General features: G+C 41.0%; 1 protein-coding gene across 1 annotated transcript in view; it reads left to right on the forward strand.

Moving 5' to 3' along the window:
- The first annotated feature begins 4,850 nt into the window (after positions 1-4,850).
- Positions 4,851-26,666, forward strand: part of hspg2 (heparan sulfate proteoglycan 2) — a 362,847-nt gene continuing 341,031 nt past the window's right edge. Inside the window, exons 1-2 of the mRNA XM_061923339.2 lie at positions 4,851-4,971; positions 7,342-7,785. Coding sequence (XP_061779323.2) covers positions 7,726-7,785 — 60 coding nt within the window. The 5' untranslated portion in view covers positions 4,851-4,971; positions 7,342-7,725. The remainder of the gene's footprint in view (positions 4,972-7,341; positions 7,786-26,666) is intronic.

Genomic DNA, 26,666 nt, shown 5'->3' on the forward strand with positions numbered 1-26,666 from the left:
TTCTGAAAAAGAGACTGTCAGTAATACTATCACTTTCAGAAACATCTAAGAAAAAGGTCAGCTAATAGTCAAGTACAGCAAGAGCAGGGGCGGAGGACAGGTCATGTTTGAGGTCAATGAAAGTCATTTCAGTCTGTGGACCACTGGAGGGTGGTATTAGGGTAGGGGACCCCTTAGCGAAATCAGAAATAACTCAAACTCAACTAAATCCTAAATTTTATGTACCTTATTCAATATGGTGAAAGCTTCAAAATATGCCTATATTTATATCGACACAAATACTAGAAAAACACTAACCTTATGGCGGATGCTTTTCGCAATAGTAATTTGACATTTCACCACTCCTGGTGGCCACAATAACAAATTAAGTCAAGCTCATGTTGTAGAAAGTCGAATGATGTGGACACGTTTGTTACTGACTACATTCTATCAGACTTCTGTCATGGCGTATATAATAAGCAACTATAATTTTTTGATATGCTCAAATGTAATGTGTCGTTTTAGCTCAACTGTTGTGTAGCTGCTAGCTCCTCGTAGCCTACAGCCGGGGTGTCCAAAGTGCAGCCCATAGCTATGTGCTTAACAGAAAACTTAAACAAGAGGAAAATGTGGTTTTGGGTGTCGGTGCAATGAGTGGCAACTACGCCGCATTTTATCATTGGACCTAAGTCTTTGGTTTTGTAGGCGGGGCAAAGAGCAAGGGAACAATGTGGGACAGCAATTGTGTCCATCTTATACTATGCTAGTTGTAGCAAAGATATGTCAACATGAGCAGCCACACCTTGAGTTCCAACATATATAAATATAAAGGAGTCAAAGGCCTCCTGGCATGAACATGAGGCGAGTCGGGTGGCGGTACACACGGAAGCATCTCAGTCAGCCAGGGTTTTCACTGATAGAGCAGTTGGAGATGTCAGCCATTTCTGGTGTTTCAGGCTGTGGTAGGAGCTTATGGAGGAGCTTTGGTAGTGGTGTCGCAGCTTGGTGGTTGAGCCGTCAGGTAACACCAGGAAGGTTCCTTCTGTGCGATATCGAATGTCAGGGTACAGTCTGTAAAGGAGGTCATTACCAATTAGGCAAGGTTAGTGCAGGTCAACCACGAAGGGGTGCTTCAGCGAGAGTCCAGCAATCTGAACCGGAAGAGGTTTGGTGACCGGTAACATTCTTGTGACCTCAGCGAAGCCTTCGACCTTCAAAAAGGAAGCACACAGTTTCTTTGGTACCTCTGCATTCAGAAATGAGTGGGTGGCACCAGTGTCAATCACAAACTGATAACATTGTCCGTTGACACTTATGTCCAGCAGGGGGCCTGTCTGTATTTCCTGCTGGGGCTTCTGCCTTGGGCGTCCTTTGCCATGCCTGTATGATGTTTTGGCTGCAATTGGGAGCCTGTCTCGTTCAGAGGAGTTAGGACATTCACGTTGCCAGTGACCCGGCTGGTCACAGATGAAACAGTTTTCACCCTGTCTTGGCCTTAAAGCACCGTGTCCACCACCCGAGTCCAACCGTCTGGTCACACGTCTGTTGAGGTTTCTTTCCTCCACCTGCTGGTACTCAAAAGCAAGGTCACCCACTGCTGAATATACGCTAGCTGATCTTTGACCTTTTGGTTCTTTTAACTTTTCATCTTCAGCGATCTGTAATTTAAGTAGTTGTTTCCTTGTTACTATACCACCATCCTGCTCTGTCCAATTTTGCATATCACGTTTAAAATCACAGCATTAATTGTCCCATTAAATGTTAATCAATACTCCTAAGTCAAAGATTATTCGTAAAACTTCATGTGTATTTAAGTAACTTTTTAACTTTACCATAAAACTTCCAGTTACTTTTCTTTATTTACCAAACGTTTGAGTTCACGACTTTTCGAGTATTGTAAACTCCCTCTTAACCCTTATTTTTCAAACGTTCTCCTTTTTTCTTTTTTTCTTTTTAAACTCTACCTGCCAATTTCATTGTTGACAACAGTACATTCATCACACTATTTTGTTGTATATATTCTCAAAGCTCTGACAATATACATTTTAGATTGAGACCAGTCTAACCCTAGAACCTTCTATCCCGCACACCCAAAATGGTCTCCCTTCCCAACGCCAAAAACCTCTCTTCCCTTCCACCTCCCTAGCCATAATACATTCCAAAGAACTCAAGGTTAACACACAGAGTTTGCTTGCTGACAGAGCATCAAGAGAAGAAGTGGAAAAGACGAGCTCTTTTCAAATATGACAAAGAAACGGACGAAGTACAACTTAAATTCGGATATATGTAAATATCTGCCTCCGACAATATATATATGTGTATATATATATATATATATATATATATATATATATATATATATATATATATATATATATATATATATATATATATACACAGTATATATATATATATATATATATATATATATATATATATATTTATACATATATATATATTTATACATACATACATATATATATATACACACACACATATGTATATATATATATATATATATATATATATATATATATATATATATATATATATATATATATATATATATATATATATATATATGTGCATATATATAAATATAGATAGATGGATGCAACATTTAACAGTCAGATGGTAGTAACTGTGCTGTCCACTTGTTACATATATTTTTTCATTTGCAAGTATGTGTTAATTTCAGTTTGTCCCGGGTGTGCTGCCGTCATCGGGAAGTAGTCTTTGCCATTCAGTTGAATGATCCTACAAAGTGTTTATACTGTAAATATTGTACTTATTCATTACTGTGATCTGTTTTTTTGTTGGCTCAGTGTGCAATATTGGTGTTTAAACAGTGGTTTGGTTTTTATCATTTATTTGTACATAATGCAATACTTTTGTGTGCAATGTGTATTATTTTTCGTTTTTAGCTTTTCATTGTTTTTTTTTTATTACATTCTACTTTTGTTACTGCATGTCAAAAGTGCACGACAACTTCAGAATGTTGGACAAATAACGTCTATTCTACCGTATTTACAGTGGTGACCAGAGAGTGGAAATGACATGTGAGTCATTAGCAGAACTTAACATTCTGTTTTAGAAGTTACGTTTGGTCTTGAAATATGATAATAATAATTAGGTTTGCGTAGGTTTCTTCCCAACATGACAACTTTTCCTTCACATTAGAGAAAAGTCGGGTATGTTTATGTGTTACAATGTGACACCTGATGCTGTGTCATTGATAATGAGCACACAAGTGAAGCTGCTTTCTATTTCCATCCAGACTTCATCCTTCCATTGGCAAGCAGCTGTTGTGACAAATCTGCAGCTGGTCCTGTTGCTACAAACATTCATAATGTCCTCACATGCTTGGAGAGGATTAATATGATGGCACACTTAATTGGGGTTATTATTTTTCATCTCCTGAAGAATGTTGGAAAGTTTCCACAAACCAGTTCCAAAGTTGGTGTCTGTCCACCAGAGGGCGCGCTCTACTACATTAATTTTATTACGTTATAATATTATTATTAGAGATGTCCGATAATATCGGCCTGCGCCGAATATCGGCCGATAAATGCGTTAAAATGTAATATCAGAAATTATCGGTATCGTTTTTTTTTTATTATCGGTATGGTTTTTATTTTTTTTATTTTTTATTAAATCAACTCATTCACACAAAAGGGTTGTTTATTTCTGTTATTAATATTCTGGTTCCTACATTATATATCAATATATATATCAATACCGTCTGCAAGTGTTAAAATGTAATATCGGAAATTATTGGTATCGTTTTTTTTAAATTATCGGTATCGTTTTTTGTTGTTGTTTTTTTTTGTTTTTTTTTTTTAAATTTAAATCAACATAAAAAACACAAAATACACTTACAATTAGTGCACCAACCTAAAAAACCTCCCTCCTCATTCACACTCATTTACACAAAAGTGTTGTTTATTTATGTTATTAATATTCTGGTTCCTACATTATATATCAATATATATCAATACCGTCTGCAGGCGTTAAAATGTAATATCGGAAATTATCGGTGTCGTTTTTTTTTATTATTGGTATCGTTTTGTTTTGTTTTTTTGTTTTGTTTTTTGTTTAATTAAATCAACATAAAAAACACAATATACACTTACAATTAGTGCACCAACCCAAAAAAACCTTCCTCCCCCATTTACACTCATTCACACAAAAGGGTTGTTTCTTTCTGTTATTAATATTCTGGTTCCTACATTATATATCAATATATATCAATACAGTCTGCAAGGGATACAGTCCGTAAGCACACATGATTGTGCGTGCTGCTGGTCCACTAATAGTACCAACCTTTAACAGTTAATTTGACTAATTTTCATTAATTACTAGTTTCAATGTAACTGTTTTTATATTGTTTTACTTTCTTTTTTATTTAAGAAAATATTTTTAATTTATTTATCTTTTTTTATTATTATTATTTTTTTTTTTAAGTACCTTATCTTCACCATACCTGGTTGTCCAAATTAGGCATAATAATGTGTTAATTCCACGACTGTATATATCGGTTGATATCGGTATCGGTTGATATCGGTATCGGTAATTAAAGAGTTGGACAATATCGGAATATCGGATATCGGCAAAAAGCCATTATCGGACATCCCTAATTATTATTATACATTATTGTCTTTTTGGTGACACGGGACCAATAAATACCATTTTAAGTCTATGTTAGACATCTAGTCATGGATGACAGTGACTTTTCTACACTTCAACCAGGACAAAAGAGAAGTTTTACTTATAGATGTCACAGTCTCTGTCTGTGTCTGTGTTTGTCTGTGTGTGTGTCTCTGGGAGAGTGGGCGTAATTTGGGCGTAGGCTTGGCTCCAGCTCTCAGCCTGGCGCAGCTGATCCCAGCACCCTAATCACTCACCTGCCTGCCATCAACTAATCACCTGCAGCCCAGAAATGTTTGGACTTCACTCGGTGTGATCGCCAGATCGTTCACCTTTCTACATGTGGTAATGCTTCTCGCCAGTTTTATGAATTTATTATGGGTCGACTGAAAATGTGAGCAAATCTGCTGGTTCAAAAATATACATACAGCAATGTTAATATTTGATTACATGTCCCTTGGCAAGTTTCACTGCAATAAGGCGCTTTTGGTAGCCATCCACAATTTTCTGGCAAGCTTCTGGTTGAATTTTTGACCACGCTTGACCAAATTGGTGCAGTTCAGCTAAATGTGTTGGTTTTCTGACATGGACTTGTTTCTTCAGCATTGTCCACACGTTTAAGTCAGGACTTTGGGAAAGCCATTCTAAAACCTTAATTCTAGCCTGATTTAGCCATTCCTTTACCACTTTTGACGTGTGTTTGGGGTCATTATGCTGTTGGAACACCCAACTGCGTCCAAGACCCAACCTCCGAGCTGATGATTTTAGGTTGTCCTGAAGAATTTGGAGGTAATCCTCCTTTTTCATAGTCCCATTTACTCTCTGTAAAGCACCAGTTCCATTGGCAGCAAAACAGGCCCAGAGCATATTACTACCACCACCATGCTTGACGGTAGGCATGCTGTCCTGGGATTAAAGGCCTCCCACTGTCTCCTCCAAACATATTCCTGGGTATTGTGGCCAAACAGATAATTTTTTGTTTAATCTGACATCACATGGACAAAGATAAGACCTTCTGGAGCAAAGTTCTGTGGTCAGATGAAACACAAATTGAGCTGTTTGGCCGCAATACCCAGCAATATGTTTGGAGGAGAAAAGGTGAGGCCTTTAATCCCAGGAACACCGGGCCTACCGTCAAGCATGGTGGTGGTAGTACTATGTAGTATTATGTACTTTTTTATGCATGTATGTGTATGTATGTGTATATATATATATATATATATATATATATGTATGTATGTATGTATGTGTATATATAGATATATATATATTATAAATATATATATATATATATATATATATATATATATATAATATATATATATATATATATCATAATATATATCATATATATTATTATATATATATATATATATTATATATTCATTATCATATATATTATATATATATATATTTTTTATCCATATTTATATATATTTATGTATAAAATATATATATATTTGTATTTATATAATATATATATATATTATATATATAATATATATATTTTATATATATATAATACATATATACGTATTATATATATTATAATATATAATATATATATTTTATATATATATAATACATATATACGTATTATATATATTATAATATATATATGTAATATATGTATGTATAATATATATATAATAATATATGTATTATAATATATATTATTATATATTATAATATATATATTATATATATGTATATATATATATTATATATATATATATATATATATATATATATATATATATATATATATATATAGTTTATATGTATATATATATATATATATATATATATATATGGTTTATATGTATATAAACTATATATATATATATATATATATATATATATATATATATATATATATATAGTTTATATGTATATAAACTATATGTCTGCATGTGTATGTTTTCGTTTTTAAGTTTGTATTTGTATTTCATTGACTCAATATTAGGTTAAAATAATTGATACAACATCAAAATAAACCATGAATGAAAGGAAAACATCCACCTAAACATAGTCACATATTTTCATCGTCATATTAACTGCACCTTAACAGGGTAGCCACCTGTGTTTTTTTTCCACAGTTGACGACAATAAAGCGTTCTATTCTATTCCTTTTTACTATACTAAATCGTAAATATATATTATTATATTATAATAAATATATAATATATTAAAGTATATGCAATTTATTTGAATTATAATTAACTATTATGTCATGTTAAATTAATAATTAATAAAATATTGGACATTTAGAGGTTAGCATGTTGTGTTGCAACTTGCTTGTGTATGAAAAGCGCTGTGTTGATTATAATGTAAATACAGATTTGATTCAGTTATATTGCAAATTTTGTCTGTCCACTAGAGGTCACTGTCTACTCTCATTGCAACACACGTAACTGCTGCAGTGTACATTTTTGTCCACCAGAGGTCCCTATCTACCCACATTGCAATCCAAGTAACACTGGTCACGTAATCGTAGAAGTACAATAATGTGTATTTACAGACGAACATACACAGCAGGGATGCAAAAAATGCAATAATTACAGCATCAGAAAGTGATTTTTTTGTTTTCATTTTATTTAAAAAAAAAAATAGAAGTTACATTAAGTTTAACAAAATGAAACAAAGACACAATCTCGCTTGCATATAAACATTTTATCTTGTTGATATGGTTTTGTTGTCCTCTGTCTTGTACAGAGAGGATCTCTGGCGCTCCCTGAAATCCAGTCCGCCTTTTCCTTTGGCGGCAGAGCTCTTACGTCCCACACAGGACTTGGTTGGCCGCAGCCTGAAGAGTGGCAGCATTCATCCAGCAGCCTCTTCACGGCAGTAGCGCACTCTTCTGAAGCGGATCTTTGCCTTTTTTTTTTTTTTTTTTTTTTTTTTTTTTTTGGGGGGCGCTCTCCTATTTTTCCCTCCACCTGTTGATGACGTCCGGACGGGCGCCGGGACGCAGGGCACAGCAGTGATTTGTTCCCGGGAAGTATCGCCAACGGGAGTCCGGTCCTGCAAAGAAGGACTTTTTTGTTGTGTTTTTTTTTTCGTCTCAGCGGACTTGGAGGGGGGAAAAAAGGAAAAAAAATGTGCTCTCGGATTTTCGGATTCTTGCTCGCTTCGCTCCTCTCATGCCAGCTGCTGAATGTGAGTAACATGTCGCTTCTTTTCCACCTTCTTTCTACCCGCTCAAAGTCTGAAAGGTCAAAGCCGCAAATCGTTCGGGTCGAACAAAAGTGGTGTTTATCTTTAAAGCCTTAAAGTGAGTCAAAGCTTTAAAGATGACAAAATAGAAGGTCTAAGTCGGTCCCCAGAAACAAGCTATTCTTAGTCTGACATGCTCCGCTCTTCTTGTTTCTGCCTGCCTGCTTTTTCTGGAACAACTTACCAAAAAACTAATTCAATACTCGATCAAAACATGTATTTTTTTTTAATTCAAGGGTCTTTAATTCATTTTCTTCACTTCATGACATGGCCTGCACTTGTCACTCACTCCAGGATTTCCACTGGCTTTTTTCGGGATTGGCCCAAAATTCCTGAATTCGCAAAAAAGGTGGCACAAAAACCTGTTTTAGAAACGTGTTTTTTTGTCAAAACCGTTGAATCGGTGTGTCATTTTCTAAATGTGTTTGAAGTGTAGCCTCAGAAAGCGCAAAAATTGTCACACAAGTTCTGTATTGATGTTTTACTCGTTTTTATAGACACACGGACACTAGGTGGCGGTAAAAGCACAAAGTCGGAGCTTGTTGCCAAATTACTTCCCGATACCGACGTTTCGGTACGAAATGTTTTTCGATGCTTTTCTAAATAAAGGGGACTACAAAAAATGTCATTATTGGCTTTATTGTAAAATAAAATGTTATGATACATTAAACATACGTTTCTTATCGCAATCAATTCATTCATAAAATAAGATGTAGAACATACTAGACAACTTGTCTTTTAGTAGTAAGTAAACAAACAAACACTTTCCACTCACTCCAGGATTTCCACTGGCTTTTTTCGTGATTGGCCTAAAATTCCTGAATTGGCAAAAAGGTGGCACAAAAACATGTTTTAGAAACGTGTTTTTGTGGTCAAAACCGTTGAATCGGTGTGTGATTTTCCTAAACTTGTTTGAAGTGTAGCCTCAAAAAGCACACGATTGTCACACAAATTCCGTACTGATGTTTTACTCGTTTTTTTATAGACACACACTAGGTGGCGGTAAAAGCACAAAGTCGGAGCTTGTTGCCAAATTACTTCCCGATACCGACGTTTCGGTACGAAATGTTTTTCGATGCTTTTCTAAATAAAGGGGACTACAAAAAATGTCATTATTGGCTTTATTGTAAAATAAAATGTTATGATACATTAAACATACGTTTCTTATCGCAATCAATTCATTCATAAAATAAGATGTAGAACATACTAGACAACTTGTCTTTTAGTAGTAAGTAAACAAACAAACACTTTCCACTCACTCCAGGATTTCCACTGGCTTTTTTCGTGATTGGCCTAAAATTCCTGAATTGGCAAAAAGGTGGCACAAAAACATGTTTTAGAAACGTGTTTTTGTGGTCAAAACCGTTGAATCGGTGTGTGATTTTCCTAAACTTGTTTGAAGTGTAGCCTCAAAAAGCACACGATTGTCACACAAATTCCGTACTGATGTTTTACTCATTTTTTTATAGACACACACTAGGTGGCGGTAAAAGCACAAAGTTGGAGCTCGTTGCCAAATTACTTCCCGATACCGACGTTTCGGTACGAAATGTTTTTCGATGCTTTTCAAAATAAAGGGGACTACAAAAAATGTAATTATTGGCTTTATTCTAAAATAAAATGTTATGATACATTAAACATACGTTTCTTATTGCAACTTTGTCCTTTAATAAAATAGTGAACATACTAGACAACTTGTCTTTTAGTAGTAAGTAAACAAACAAACACTTTCCACTCACTCCAGGATTTCCACTGGCTTTTTTCGTGATTGGCCCAAAATTCCTGAATTCGCAAAAAGGTGGCACAAAAACCTGTTTTAGAAACGTGTTTTTTGTCAAAACCGTTGAATCGGTGTGTCATTTTCTAAATGTGTTGGAAGTGTAACCTCAAAAAGCACAAAATTGTCAAACTAATTCCGTATTGATGTTTTACTCGTTTTTTTATAGACACACAGACACTAGGTGGCGGTAAAAGCACAAAGTCGGAGCTCGTTGCCAAATTACTTCCCGATACCGACGTTTTGGTACGAAATGTTTTTCGAGGCTTTTAAAATAAAGGGGACTACAAAAAATGTCATTATTGGCTGTATTCTAAAAGAAAATGTTATGATACATTAAACATACGTTTCTTATCGCAATCAATTCATTCATGAAATAAGATGTAGAACATACTAGACAACTTGTCTTTTAGTAGTAAGTAAACAAACAAACACTTTCCACTCACTCCAGGATTTCCACTGGCTTTTTTCGTGATTGGCACAAAATTCCTGAATTCGCAAAAAGGTGGCACAAAAACCTGTTTTAGAAACGTGTTTTTTGTCAAAACCGTTGAATCGGTGTGTCATTTTCTAAATGTGTTGGAAGTGTAACCTCAAAAAGCACAAAATTGTCAAACAAATTCCGTATTGATGTTTTACTCGTTTTTTTATAGACACACAGACACTAGGTGGCGGTAAAAGCACAAAGTCGGAGCTCGTTGCCAAATTACTTCCCGATACCGACGTTTTGGTACGAAATGTTTTTCGAGGCTTTTAAAATAAAGGGGACTACAAAAAATGTCAGTATTGGCTTTATTGTAAAATAAAATGTTATGATACATTAAACATACGTTTCTTATCGCAATCAATTCATCCATGAAATAAGATGTAGAACATACTAGACAACTTGTCTTTTAGTAGTAAGTAAACAAACAAACACTTTCCACTCACTCCAGGATTTCCACTGGCTTTTTTCGTGATTGGCTTAAAATTCCTGAATTCGCAAAAAGGTGGCACAAAAACCTGTTTTAGAAACGTGTTTTTTTGTCAAAACCGTTGAATCGGTGTGTGATTTTCTAAATGTGTTTGAAGTGTAACCTCAAAAAGCGCAAACTTGTCAAACAAATTCCGTATTGATGTTTTACTCATTTTTTTATAGACACACGGTCACTAGGTGGCGGTAAAAGCACAAAGTCGGAGCTCGTTGCCAAATTACTTCCCGATACCGACGTTTCGGTACGAAATGTTTTTCGATGCTTTTAAAATAAAGGGGACAACAAAAAATTTAATTATTGGCTTTATTCTAAAAGAAAATGTTATGATACATTAAACATACGTTTCTTATTGCAATCAATTCATTCATGAAATAAGATGTAGAACATACTAGACAACTTGTCTTTTAGTAGTAAGTAAACAAACAAACACTTTCCACTCACTCCAGGATTTCCACTGGCTTTTTTCGTGATTGGCCTAAAATTCCTGAATTCTCAAGAAGGTGGCACAAAAACCTGTTTTAGAAAAAATGTCATTATTGGCTTTATTCTAAAAGAAAATGTTATGATGCATTAAACATACAATTAATGCATGAAATACGATGTAGAACATAGTAGACAACTTGTCTTTTAGTAGTAAGTAAACAAACAAAGGCCCCTAATTATGCAGTAACATATTGGATGATACATGTAAGAAACTTACTTTATTTGTCGCCATGGAGACCAGGATTAGTGATTTAGAAGTAGCTAGCTAGCTAACGGCTAACGAGAGCAAGAGCTAAGCATGCCGTGCAGCTCCAGTGTTTACAGCTTCAACTTTATCGTTATTTTTTTAACCCAAAATGCGTCCGTTTTCCCTTTTTTTTTATCTCCACTCTGTTTCTGCTTGTAAGTACACCACGCGTTGCCGAACATGCGCCTCAACTCGTTTTTACTAGCAATGTCACGACGGCGCGTCATAATGTTCGGAAAAAAATGTAGTGGTATTTTTCAGTAGCAGTAAAGTACCGTTTTTAATTCATTAATACTAAAAATGCGTCCGTTTTCCGTTTTTTATGTCGACTCTGTTTCTGCTTGTAAGTACTGCGCGCGTTGCCTAACATGCGCCTCAACTCGTTTTTCTAGCAATGTCACGACGGCGCGCCATAATGTTCGAAAAAAAAAGTAGTGGTATTTTTCAGAAGCAGTAAAGTACCGTTTTTAATTCATTAGTATTAAAAATGCGTCCGTTTGGCCTTTTTATCTCCACTCTGTTTCTGCTTGTAAGTACTCCGCGCATTGCCTAACATGCGCCTCAACTCGTTTTACAAGCAATGTCACAACGGCGCGCATAATGTCTTGGAAAAAAAGTAGCTGTGTTTTTCAGAAGCAGTATAGTACCGTTTTTAATTAATTTTTTTTAGTACTGTTTTAATTCATTATAACTAATATTAGGAATAATTAGAAATATAAAAAGAAAAACACCAGCGGAGGCTTCTTTATTGTCCGCTGTCTGCTCCGCCGTCCACAAGTTGCAGACATTCTCCGTGTATGTTTTACTTTTAAAAAGTCTTAAAGAATCATTCATGTTCCAACATGCCCTTTAAGACAATTTTTCGAGTGTTGAGAGCCATCTATAGCGCTCATTTTTGTTGGTAAATGAGAGGTTATCATCACACTTCACCATCTCTAACATGCAAATCAATAAATTGTTGTTGTCGTCTACACAAAAACAAACGTACACTTTATCAGACAGCTGACGTGGGTTTGAGTGCCATTATTTTCCCTCCAAAAAAAAGTTGTAAAAGTGATTTTTTTTTAGTGTAAACTTTGGTAAAAGAGAAGTAAATCAGGAGCTGACTGTTAGTGCAATGCTGACTTTAATAACACAAAGATGCCATTCAGGCTGTTTTTTTTCTGTTATTTAACGCTGCAATTACAAACTTCGTTTCCATATGAGTTGGGAAATTGTGTTAGATGTAAATATAAACGGAATACAATGATTTGCAAATCCTTTTCAACCCATATTCACTTGAAAGACAAGATATTTGATGTTCAAACTCATAGACTTTATTTTTTTTTTGCAAATAATAATTAACTTAGAATTTCATGGCTGCAACACGTGCCAAAGTAGTTGGGAAAGGGCATGTTCACCACTGTGTTACATGGCCTTTCCTTTTAACAACACTCAGTAAACATTTGGGAACTGAAGAGACCAATTTTTGAAGCTCTTCAGGTGGAATTCTTTCCCATTTTTGCTTGATGTACAGCTTAAGTTGTTCAACAGTCCGGGGGTCTCCGTTGTGGTATTTTAGGCTTCATAATGCGCCACACATTTTCAATGGTGGGAGACAGTTCTGGACTACAGGCAGGCCAGTCTAGTATCCGCACTCTTTTACTATGAAGCCACGTTGATGTAACACGTGGCTTGGCATTGTCTTGCTGAAATAAGCAGGGGCGTCCATGGTAACGTTGCTTGGATGGCAACATATGTTGCTCCAAACCCTGTATGTACCTTTCAGCATTAATGGCGCCTTCACAGATGTGTAAGTTACCCATGTCTTGGGCACTAATACACCCCCATACCATCACAGATGCTGGCTTTTCCACTTTGCGCCGATAACAATCCGGATGGTTCTTTTCCTCTTTGGTCCGGAGGACACAACGTCCACAGTTTCCAAAAACAATTTGAAATGTGGACTCGTCAGACCACAGAACACTTTTGCACTTTGTATCAGTTCATCTTAGATGAGCTCAGGCCCAGCGAAGCCGGCGGCGTTTCTGGGTGTTGTTGATAAACGGTTTTCGCCTTGCATAGGAGAGTTTTAACTTGCACTTACAGATGTAGCGACCAACTGTAGTTACTGACAGTGGGTTTCTGAAGTGTTCCTGAGCCCATGTGGTGATATCCTTTACACACTGATGTCGCTTGCTGATGCAGTACAGCCTGAGGGATCGAAGGTCACAGGCTTAGCTGCTTACGTGCAGTGAATTCTCCAGATTCTCTGAACCCTTTGATGATATTACGGAGCGTAAATGGTGAAATCCCTAAATTCCTTGCAATAGCTGGTTGAGAAAGGTTTTTCTTAAACTGTTCAACAATTTGCTCACGCACTTGTTGACAAAGTGGTGACCCTCGCCCCATCCTTGTTTGTGAATGACTGAGCATTTCATGGAATCTACTTTTATACCCAATCATAGCACCCACCTGTTCCCAATTTGCCTGTTCACCTGTGGGATGTTCCAAATAAGTGTTTGATGAGCATTCCTCAACTTTATCAGTATTTATTGCCACCTTTCCCAACTTCTTTGTCACGTGTTGCTGGCATCAAATTCTAAAGTGAATGATTATTTGCAACAACAAAAAAATGTTTATCAGTTTGAACATCAAATATCTTGTCTTTGTAGCATATTCAACTGAATATGGGTTGAAAATGATTTGCAAATCATTGTATTCCGTTTTTTATTTACATCTAACACAATTTCCCAACTCATATGGAAACGGGGTTTGTACTTCAAATTAAATATTCCAATCAGAGGGTATATTTTAAGAAAATATTGCATGAACCGAACAAGGTACTTACCGAACCTAAATTTTTGTGTATCGTTATTTCCCCTAGTACAGGGGTCGGCAACCCGCGGCTCTAGAGCCGCATGCGGCTTTTTAGCGCCGCCCTAGTGGCTCTCTGGAGCTTTTTCAGAAATGTATGAAAAATGGAAAAAGATGAGGGGAAAACAATCTATTTTTTGTTTTAATATGGTTTCTGTAGGAGGACAAACATGACACAAATCTCCTTAGTTGTTATAAAGCACACTGTTTGTATTAAACATGCTTCACTGATTCGAGTATTTGGCGAGCGCCGTTTTGTCCTACTAATTTTGGCGGTCCTTGAACTCACCGTAGTTTGTTTACATGTATAACTTTCTCCGACTTTCTATTACGTGTTTTATGCCACTTCTTTACATTTTGGGTTGCTGACCCCTGCCCTAGTATATATATATATATATATATATATATATATATATATATATATATATATCCATCCATCCATCCATTTTCTACCGCTTATTCCCTTTGGGGTCACGGGGGGCGCTGGAGCCTATCTCAGCTACAATCGAGCGGAAGGCGGGGTACACCCTGGACAAGTCGCCACCTCATCGCAGGGCCAACACAGATAGACAGACAACATTCACACTCACATCCACACACTAGGGCCAATTTTAGTGTTGCCAATCAACCTATCCCCAGGTGCATGTCTTTGGAAGTGGGAGGAAGCCGGAGTACCCGGTGGGAACCCACGCAGTCACGGGGAGGACATGCAAACTCCACACAGAAAGATCCCGAGCCCGGGATTGAACCCAAGACTACTCAGGACCTTCGTATTGTGAGGCAGATGCACTAACCCCTCTGCCACCGTATATATATATATATATATATATATATATATGTGTATATGTGTATATGTATATGTATGTATATGTGTATATATGTATATGTATATGTGTATATTTTAGGTCAGAGGCTATTTTATACCTACAAGCCTTCAGGGGAGTTTATTACATAATAAACTCCCTTAACCTAACGTATGTTCTGTTCTGACCCGGCATTGAACACTCTATGACGGATAAGCCACAGTAGGAAAATATCAGTGTGCGGCCCTGAGTGGAAACGTTTTGGACACCCCTGTGTTAGATGATGGCCACAGGAAGTGGTGTTGAATTGTGAAATAGCCGCAAAACCTTGAATGAATGTGAACCATGAGCATCTGTTTCTTCTACGGGGACTTTGAAGTGCGGCCCCAAGCGCCACTGTCCCATGATTCAATTAGGCGTCGGCGCTGCTGTTGCCACAGGGCCCCCCTAAACCTCCCAACCCCTCCCACCATGCTGGAATGTTGGGGTCAGGCACATCAAGACCCAACAAATCAATGTCAGTTCCAACCTTCTTGCATCACAACTGGTAGAAGTTTCTTTGTTGGCTTTCTAAAAATCTGGCAGCCAACATTTTAGTGTCCCCGGACTTTACGGTGTTGGTGTTAGGTGTGCGTCTGACACAAGTGTCCCCAGACTTCACGGTGTTGGGGTTAGGTGTGTGTCGGACACAAGTGTCCCCTGACTTCATGGTGTTGGAGTTAGGTGTGCGTCGGACACAAGTGTCCCCTGACTTCACGGTGTTAGTGTTAGGTGTGCGTCTGACACAAGTGTCCCCAGACTTCACGGTGTTGGGGTTAGGTGTGCGTCAGACACAAGTGTCCCCTGACTTCACGGTGTTGATGTTAGGTGTGCGTCTGACACAAGTGTCCCCTGACTTCACGGTGTTGGGGTTAGGTGTGTGTCGGACACAAGTGTCCCCTGACTTCATGGTGTTGGAGTTAGGTGTGCGTCCGACACAAGTGTCCCCTGACTTCATGGTGTTGGAGTTAGGTGTGCGTCTGACACAAGTGTCCCCTGACTTCACGGTTGTGGGGTTAGGTGTGTGTCAGACACAAGTGTCCCCTGACTTCACGGTGTTGGGGTTAGGTGTGTGTCGGACACAAGTGTCCCCTGACTTCACGGTGTTGGTGTTAGGTGTGCGTCTGACACAAGTGTCCCCAGACTTCACGGTGTTGGTGTTAGGTGTGCGTCTGACACAAGTGTCCCCAGACTTCACGGTGTTGGGGTTAGGTGTGCGTCAGACACAAGTGTCCCCTGACTTCACGGTGTTGGGGTTAGGTGTGTGTCGGACACAAGTGTCCCCTGACTTCACGGTGTTGGGGTTAGGTGTGTGTCGGACACAAGTGTCCCCTGACTTCACGGTGTTGGGGTTAGGTGTGTGTCGGACACAAGTGTCCCCTGACTTCATGGTGTTGGAGTTAGGTGTGCGTCGGACACAAGTGTCCCCTGACTTCACGGTGTTGGGGTTAGGTGTGTGTCGGACACAAGTGTCCCCTGACTTCATGGTGTTGGAGTTAGGTGTGCGTCCGACACAAGTGTCCCCTGACTTCATGGTGTTGGAGTTAGGTGTGCGTCAGACATAAGTGTCCCAGACTTCACGGTGTTGGTGTTAGGTGTGTGTCGGACGAAGTGTCCCCTGACTTCACGGTGTTGATGTTAGGTGTGCGTCTGACACAAGTGTCCCCTGACTTCACGGTGTTGGGGTTAGGTGTGTGTCGGACACAAGTGTCCCCTGACTTCACGGTGTTGGGGTTAGGTGTGTGTTGGACACAAGTGTCCCCTGACTTCATGGTGTTGGAGTTAGGTGTGCGTCCGACACAAGTGTCCCCTGACTTCATGGTGTTGGAGTTAGGTGTGCGTCTGACACAAGTGTCCCCTGACTTCACGGTGTTGGGGTTAGGTGTGTGTCGGACACAAGTGTCCCCTGACTTCACGGTGTTGGGGTTAGGTGTGTGTCGGACACAAGTGTCCCCTGACTTCATGGTGTTGGAGTCAGGTGTGCGTCGGACACAAGTGTCCCCTGACTTCACGGTGTTGGAGTTAGGTGTGCGTCTGACACAAGTGTCCCCTGACTTCACGGTGTTGGGGTTAGGTGTGTGTCAGACACAAGTGTCCCCTGACTTCACGGTGTTGATGTTAGGTGTGCGTCTGACACAAGTGTCCCCTGACTTCACGGTGTTGGGGTTAGGTGTGTGTCGGACACAAGTGTCCCCTGACTTCACGGTGTTGGGGTTAGGTGTGTGTCGGACACAAGTGTCCCCTGACTTCACGGTGTTGGAGTTAGGTGTGCGTCCGACACAAGTGTCCCCTGACTTCATGGTGTTGGAGTTAGGTGTGCGTCTGACACAAGTGTCCCCTGACTTCACGGTGTTGGGGTTAGGTGTGTGTCGGACACAAGTGTCCCCTGACTTCACGGTGTTGGGGTTAGGTGTGTGTCGGACACAAGTGTCCCCTGACTTCATGGTGTTGGAGTTAGGTGTGCGTCGGACACAAGTGTCCCCTGACTTCACGGTGTTGGGGTTAGGTGTGTGTCGGACACAAGTGTCCCCTGACTTCATGGTGTTGGAGTTAGGTGTGCGTCCGACACAAGTTTCCCTTGACTTCATGGTGTTGGAGTTAGGTGTGCGTCGGACACAAGTGTCCCCTGACTTCATGGTGTTGGGGTTAGGTGTGTGTCGGACACAAGTGTCCCCTGACTGCACGGTGTTGGGGTTAGGTGTGTGTCGGACACAAGTGTCCCCTGACTTCATGGTGTTGGAGTTAGGTGTGCGTCGGACACAAGTGTCCCCTGACTTCACGGTGTTGGGGTTAGGTGTGTGTCGGACACAAGTGTCCCCTGACTTCATGGTGTTGGAGTTAGGTGTGCGTCCGACACAAGTTTCCCCTGACTTCATGGTGTTGGAGTTAGGTGTGCGTCGGACACAATTGTCCCTAGACTTCACGATGTTGGTGTTAGGTGTGTGTCAGACACAAGTGTCCCCTGACTTTATGGTGTTGGTGTTAGGTGTGCGTCTGACACAAGTGTCCCAGACTTCACGGTGTTGGAGTTAGGTGTGCGTCGGACATAAGTGTCCCAGACTTCACGGTGTTGGTGTTAGGTGTGTGTCGGACGAAGTGTCCCCTGACTTTACGGTGTTGGTGTCAGGTGTGTGTCGGACACAAGTGTCCCAGACTTCACGGTGTTGGGGTTAGGTGTGCGTCGGATGTAAGTGTCCCAGACTTCACAGTGTTGGGTTTAGGTGTGTGTTAGACACTAGTGTCCCCTGATTTCATGGTTTTGGTGTTAGGTGTGCGTCTGACACAAGTGTCCCCTGACTTTACGGTGTTTGTGTTAGGTGTGTGTCAGACACAAGTGTCCCCTGACTTTATGGTGTTGGTGTTAGGTGTGCGTCTGACACAAGTGTCCCAGACTTCACGGTGTTGGAGTTAGGTGTGCGTCGGACATAAGTGTCCCAGACTTCACGGTGTTGGTGTTAGGTGTGTGTCGGACGAAGTGTCCCCTGACTTTACGGTGTTGGTGTCAGGTGTGTGTCGGACACAAGTGTCCCAGACTTCACGGTGTTGGAGTTAGGTGTGCGTCGGACGTAAGTGTCCCAGACTTCACGGTGTTGGGGTTAGGTGTGCGTCGGATGTAAGTGTCTCAGACTTCACAGTGTTGGGGTTAGGTGTGCGTCGGATGTAAGTGTCCCAGACTTCACAGTGTTGGGTTTAGGTGTGTGTTAGACACTAGTGTCCCCTGATTTCATGGTTTTGGTGTTAGGTGTGCGTCTGACACAAGTGTCCCCTGACTTTACGGTGTTTGTGTTAGGTGTGCGTCTGACACAAATGTCCCCTGACTTTATGGTGTTGGTGTTAGGTGTGCGCCTGACACAAGTGTCCCCTGATTTCATGGTTTTGGTGTTAGGTGTGCGTCTGAAAAAGTGTCTCCGGACTTTACGGTGTTGGTGTTAGATGTGCGTCTGACACAAGTGTCCCCAGACTTTACGGTGTTGGTGTTAGGTGTGTGTCGGACACAAGTGTCCCAGACTTCACGGTGTTGGAGTTAGGTGTGCGTCGGACGTAAGTCTGGGCGGTGTTGGAGTTAGGTGTGCGTCGGACGTAAGTGTCCCAGACTTCACGGTGTTGGGGTTAGGTGTGCGTCGGATGTAAGTGTCCCAGACTTCACAGTGTTGGGGTTAGGTGTGTGTTGGACGAAGTGTCCCCTGACTTTACGGTGTTGGTGTTAGGTGTGTGTTGGACGAAGTGTCCCCTGACTTTACGGTGTTGGTGTTAGGTGTGTGTCGGACACAAGTGTCCCAGACTTCACGGTGTTGGAGTTAGGTGTGCGTCGGACGTAAGTGTCCCAGACTTCACGGTGTTGGGGTTAGGTGTGCGTCGGATGTAAGTGTCCCAGACTTCACAGTGTTGGGGTTAGGTGTGTGTTAGACACTAGTGTCCCCTGATTTCATGGTTTTGGTGTTAGGTGTGTGTCTGACACAAGTGTCCCCTGACTTTACGGTGTTTGTGTTAGTTGTGCGTCTGACACAAATGTCCCCTGACTTTATGGCGTTGGTGTTAGGTGTGCGCCTGACACAAGTGTCCCCTGATTTCATGGTTTTGGTGTTAGGTGTGCGTCTGAAAAAGTGTCTCCGGACTTTACGGTTTTGGTGTTAGGTGTGCGTCTGACACAAGTGTCCCCAGACTTTGCGGTGTTGGTGTTAGGTGTGTGTCGGACACAAGTGTCCCAGACTTCACGGTGTTGGAGTTAGGTGTGCGTCGGACACATGTGTCCCCAGACTTCACGGTGTTGGGGTTAGGTGTGCGTCGGACACATGTGTCCCCAGACTTCACGGTGTTGGGGTTAGGTGTGCGTCGGACGTAAGTGTCCCAGACTTCATGGTGTTGGAGTTAGGTGTGCGTCGGACACAAGTATCCCAGACTTCATGGTGTTGGGGTTAGGTGTGTGTTAGACACTAGTGTCCCCTGATTTCATGGTTTTGGCGTTAGGTGTGCGTCGGACACAAGTGTCCCCTGACTTTACAGTGTTGGATTTAGATGTGTGTCGGACACAAGTGTCCCCGGACTTTACGGTGTTTGTGTTAGGTGTGCGTCTGACACAAGTGTTCCCGGACTTTACGGTGTTGGTGTTAGGTGTGCGTCGGACACATGTGTCCCCAGACTTCACGGTGTTGGGGTTAGGTGTGCGTCGGACGTAAGTGTCCCAGACTTCATGGTGTTGGGGTTAGGTGTGTGTTAGACACTAGTGTCCCCTGATTTCATGGTTTTGGTGTTAGGTGTGCGTCTGACACAACTGTCCCCTGACTTTATGGTGTTGGTGTTAGGTGTGCGTCTGACACAAGTGTCCCCGGACTTTACGGTTTTGGGGTTAGGTGAGCGTCAGACACAAGTGTCCCCTGACTTTATGGTGTTGGTGTTAGGTGTGCATCTGACACGGGTGTCCCCAGACTTCACGGTGTTGGGTTTAGGTGTGTGTTAGACACTGTAGTCCCCTGACTTCACGTTGTTGGTGTTAGGTGTGCGTCAGACACAAGTGTCCCCTGACTTCACGGTGTTGGTGTTAGGTGTGCGTCTGACACAAGTGTCCCCTGACTTTATGGTGTTTGTGTTAGGTTTGCGTCCGACACAAGTGTCCCCAGACTTTATGGTGTTGGTGATAGGTGTGCGTCTGACACAAGTGTCCCCTGACTTCACGGTGTTGGTGTTAGGTGTGTGTCAGACACAAGTGTCCCCTGACTTCACTGTGTTGGACTTAGGTGTGTGTCGGACACAAGTGCCCCCTGACTTTATGGTGTTGGTGTTAGGTGTGCATCTGACACAAGTGTCCCCGGACTTTATGGTGTTGGTGTTAGGTGTGCGTCTGACACAAGTGTCCCCGGACTTCACGGTGTTGCGGTTAGGTGTGCGTCTGACAGAAGTGTCCCCTGACTTCAAGCTGTTGGTGTTAGGTGTGTGTCGGACACAAGTGTCCCCTGACTTTACAGTGTTGGTGTTAGGTGTGCGTCTGACACAAGTGTCCCCTGACTTCATGGTGTTGGAGTTAGGTGTGCGTCGGATGTAAGTGTCCCAGACTTCACAGTGTTGGGGTTAGGTGTGTGTTAGACACTAGTGTCCCCTGATTTCATGGTTTTGGTGTTAGGTGTGCGTCTGACACAAGTGTCCCCTGACTTTACGGTGTTGGTGTTAGGTGTGCGTCTGACACAAATGTCCCCGGACTTTATGGTGTTGGTGTTAGGTGTGCGTCTGACACAAATGTCCCCGGACTTTATGGTGTTGGTGTTAGGTGTGCGTCTGACACAAGTGTCCCCGGACTTCACGGTGTTGGAGTTAGGTCTGCGTCGGACGTAAGTGTCCCAGACTTCACGGTGTTGGGATTAGGTGTGTGTTAGACACTAGTGTCCCCTGATTTCATGGTTTTGGTGTTAGGTGTGCGTCAGACACAAGTGTCCCCTGACTTTACAGTGTTGGACTTAGGTGTGTGTCGGACACAAGTGTCCCCTGACTTCACGGTGTTGGTGTTAGGTGTGCGTCTGACACATATGTCCCCGGACTTTATGGTGTTGGTGTTAGGTGTGCGTCTGACAGAAGTGTCCGCTGACTTTACGGTGTTGGTGTTAGGTGTGCGTCAGACACAAGTGTCCCCTGACTTCATGGTGTTGGTGTTAGGTGTGCGTCAGACACAAGTGTCCCCAGACTTTACGGTGTTGGTGTTAGGTGTGCGTCAGACACAAGTGTCCCTGGACTTCACGGTGTTGGTGTTAGGTGTGCGTCAGACACAAGTGTCCCCGGACCTCACTATGTTGAGGGTGGCTTGCGTTCCTGTGAATGTAAATCTGGCATGGGTGTAAATCATGGCAAGCCAAGCACTTGATGCACATAAAAGTATTCCAGTGTGACAAGTTAATCTCTAGATTTATGCGCTCTGAAGTATGTGACGCGCTGATCAGGCCTGTGGGGGAGCTCTGTGTGCTGTGAGAGTCTTTGTTGATCCAGACGACCTGGACTTCATTCCATTCACAGGCGGTGAGGACTGCGAGCACAGCAGTGCAAACACAGACTGCACTCCATCGTTTGAACAGAAGGGACTTGAACCTTCCCCTTAATTGCTGGAAGACTTGCTTCGGTAAACTCGAAGCAGCAGCAGAGAAGCCATCTTGGTCGGTGGCATGAAGCACGTTCGTTGTTTCTCTTCAGTGGCTGCTTGCTGAGGGTTTATTCATAGCTCAGAGTAAACCTGTGCCAAGGCTGGATGCTGCTGGGTTTTTCTCCTCCAGCTCAGTGGAACAATTCACAGACAGAAAAGAGAAATGGAGTATGGAAGTTTGACGTATCGCACGTGACTCCACTCTGGTCCTGTAGGAGGCAGTAATCAGGCCTAGGAATTCACAAAGTCAACCAATCCTCGCAAAAAGCCTGCATTCTCGCAACTTTATCCAACGTCTGCAACTTCCTCGCACATTTTGTCCAATCAGCATTATTTTCACCAATCAAATTAGTCTCTGAGTCAACTGTCAAAAAAACTCATGTTTTTTTTTTTGTGTGTGTCCGACTTACTGCCGGCAATGCGGACCAAGCTCTGACACTGATCGTACAGGGAGCGGACCGCCACAATAAGACAGTCCGATACCCCATACTCTCTGAGCACTCCCCACAGGACTTCCCGAGGGACATGGCTGAATGCCTTCTCCAAGTCCACAAAGCACATGTAGACTGGTTGGGCAAACTCTCATGCACCCTCAAGGACCCTGCCTAGAGTATAGAGCTGGTCCACATTTCCACGACCAGGACGAAAACCACACTGTTCTTCCTGAATCCGAGGTTCGACTATCCGGCGTAGCCTCCTCTCCAGTACACCGGAATAGACCTTACCGGGAAGGCTGAGGAGTGTGATCCCACGATAGTTGGAACACACCCTCCGGTTCCCCTTCTTAAAGAGAGGATCCACCACCCCGGTCTGCCAATCCAGAGGTACCGCCCCCGATGTCCATGCGATGCTGCAGAGTCTTGTCAACCAAGACAGCCCCACAGCATCCAGAGCCTTAAGGAACTCTGGGCCATCAGGACCACATCATCTGCAAAAAGCAGAGACCTAATCCGGCAGCCACCAAACCAGATCCCCTCAACGCCCTTGACTGCGCCTAGAAACTTTGATAACAAATTCTTAAATTTACAAGTTGATTCAATGTTATTGGAAAAAAAACTAAAACATCAAAAAACATCGCAACTTTTTCTTTTTCTAAACAAATGTGTGAGATTTTGTGCATTTTAGGTCGCGACAATCACAAACAAGAGAAGAGCTGGAACAAAAGACTGTATGTTCTTTAACGATCACAAACAAGAGATGAGCTGGAACAAAAGACCGTATGTTCTTTGACGGGAAATGCAAACAGTGTAATGCTTTGCTCATGGGTCCGCGCCACAAGCCTTGGAGAAGTTATTCAGTCCGTGTGTTTGCTCCTGACTTGGTGTTCCTGCTGCGAAAGTCACGCCTCACTTTTCAAACACCTCAGCGCCCGGCGTGTGCTGACATGATGTTCGTATTCAGCGCTGTATCCTGGATCTCCAACCTCTCCGCTTCCCTTCACACCTGCACCACACACTCTGCAAGTATTCAGTGGACGCAAGTTTTAGCCAATCTTAGAGTCGAACACCTTAGAGTCATATAACTTGGTATTTGATATATGTTAACTGTTAGCATGCTACCATTTGTGCGATAACTTTTTGAGCCAATTTCGCAGCTGAATGCATCGGAGTCATATGACTTGGTACTTGACACATGCTAACTGTTAGCATGCTATTATTAGTGCGATAACTTTTTGAGCCAATTTTGCTTGGTACTTGACAGATGTTAACTGTTAGCATGCTAACATTAGTGTGCTAATTTTTTAGCCAATTTTAGAGCCGAACACCTAAGAATCCTATGACTTGGTACTTGACAGATATTAACCGTTAGCTTGCTAACATTAGTGTGCTAATTTTTTAGCCAATTTTAGAGCCGAACACCTAAGAGTCTTATAACTTGGTACTAGACACATGCTAACTGTTAGCATGCTAACATTAGTGCGATAACGTTTTGAGCCAATTTTGCAGCTGAATGCATCAGAGTCATATGACTTGGTACTTGACACATGCTAACTGCTGTAGTGTGCTAGCTTTTTTAGCCAATTTTAGAGCCGAACACCTAAGAGTCATATGACTTGGTACTTGACAGATATTAACTGTTAGCATGCTAACATTAGTGTGCTAATTTTTTAGCCAATTTTAGAGCCGATTCCCTAAGAGTCTTATAACTTGGTACTTGACGCATGCTAGCTGTTAGCATGCTAACATTAGTGCGATAACTTTTTGAGCCAATTTCGCAGCTGAATGCATCAGAGTCATATGACTTGGTACTTGACACATGCTAACTGTTAGCATGCTAACATTAGTGTGCTAATTTTTTAGCCAATTTTAGAGCCGAACACCTAAGAGTCATATGACTTGGTACTTGACAGATGTTAACCGTTAGCATGCTAATATTAGTGTGCTAACTTTTTGAGCCAATTTTAGAGCCGATTACCTAAGAGTCTTATAACTTCGTACTTGACGCATGCTAACTGTTAGCATGCTAACATTAGTGCGATAATTTTTTGAGCCAATTTTGCAGCTGAATGCATCACAGTCATATGACGTGGTACTTGACACATGCTAACTGCTGTTGTGTGTTAGCTTTTTTAGCCAATTTTAGAGCCGAACACCTAAGAGTCATATGACTTGGTACTTGACAGATGTTAACTGCTAGCATGCTAGCATTAGTGTGCTAATTTTTTAGCCAATTTTAGAGCCGATTACCTAAGAGTCTTATAACTTGGTACTTGACGCATGCTAGCTGTTAGCATGCTAGCATTAGTGCGATAACTTTTTGAGCCAATTTCGCAGCTGAATGCATCAGAGTCATATGACTTGGTACTTGACACATGCTAACTGCTGTAGTGTGCTAGCTTTTTTAGACAATTTTAGAGCCGAACACCTAAGAGTCATATGACTTGGTACTTGACAGATATTAACTGTTAGCATGCTAACATTAGTGTGCTAATTTTTTAGCCAATTTTAGAGCCGATTCCCTAAGAGTCTTATAACTTGGTACTTGACGCATGCTAGCTGTTAGCATGCTAACATTAGTGCGATAACTTTTTGAGCCAATTTCGCAGCTGAATGCATCAGAGTCATATGACTTGGTACTTGACACATGCTAACTGTTAGCATGCTAACATTAGTGTGCTAATTTTTTAGCCAATTTTAGAGCCGAACACCTAAGAGTCATATGACTTGGTACTTGACAGATGTTAACTGTTAGCATGCTAATATTAGTGTGCTAACTTTTTGAGCCGATTACCTAAGAGTCTTATAACTTCGTACTTGACGCATGCTAACTGTTAGCATGCTAACATTAGTGCGATCATTTTTTGAGCCAATTTTGCAGCTGAATGCATCACAGTCCTATGACTTGGTACTTGACACATGCTAATTGCTGTAGTGTGCTAGCTTTTTTAGCCAATTTTAGAGCCGAAGATCTAAGAGTCATATGACTTGGTTCTTGACAGATGTTAACCGTTAGCATGCTAACATTAGTGTGCTAATTTTTTTTAGCCAATTTTAGAGCCCAACACCTTAGAGTCATATAACTTGGTATTTCATACATGTTAACTGTTAGCATGCTACCATTTGTGCGATAACTTTTTGAGCCAATTTTGCAGCTGAATGCATCGGAGTCATATGACTTGGTACTTGACACATGGTAACTGTTGGAGTGTGCTAACTTTTTTTTAGCCAATTTTAGAGCCGAAGATCTAAGAGTCATATGACTTGATACTTGACAGATGTTAACTGTTAGCATGCTAACATTAGTGTGCTAATGTTTTAGCCAGTTTTAGAATTGGACACCTTCGAGTTATATAACTTGATATTTGATACATGTTAACTGTTAGCAGGCTGGCATGCTAACATTAGTGTGCTAACTTTATTTTAGTAATAATTTTTCAGCCAATTTTAGAGCTGAACACCTTAGAGTCATGTAACTTGGTACTTTTCACATGCTAACTGTTAGCATGCTAACATTAGTGTGATAACCTTTTTGCAGTTTTTGCAGCTGAATGCAAATGCATGTGTGCTAACTTTTTTTTGGTGCTGATGCTTTAGCCAATTTTAGAACTGAACACCTAAGAGTCATATGACTTGGCACTTGACATATGCTAACTGTTAGCATGCTAACAAAGTGCACATCAGTAAGGTCATTTGAATAATATCCATAAAACATTCATGTGTTTGTGTGACAGCCAAAGGGTTAAAGTTGTGCCCATTTTGTCCTGAAAGTAAATATAATTTTTCATTGCTGTTTTGAAGCAGCAGCTGCAGGAAAGTTCACAGTCAGGTCACATGACCGCAGGCAAGCCATAAAAAGGAGCTGTATGCTCACAAAGTATGTATATGCTATTTAATATATCTATTTATTATAGTTATGTATTTATTATATATGTGCTATTTATTATAGTTATGTATTTATTATGTATGTGCTATTTATTTTAGTTATGTATTCATGTGTTGTTTATTATAGTTATTTGTTAATTATTATAGTCATGTATTTATTATTTATGTGCTATTTATTATAGTTATGTATTCATGTGTTG

Source organism: Nerophis lumbriciformis, linkage group LG01 (assembly GCF_033978685.3).
Source record: "Nerophis lumbriciformis linkage group LG01, RoL_Nlum_v2.1, whole genome shotgun sequence".
NCBI classification, from domain to species: Eukaryota; Metazoa; Chordata; class Actinopteri; order Syngnathiformes; family Syngnathidae; genus Nerophis; species Nerophis lumbriciformis.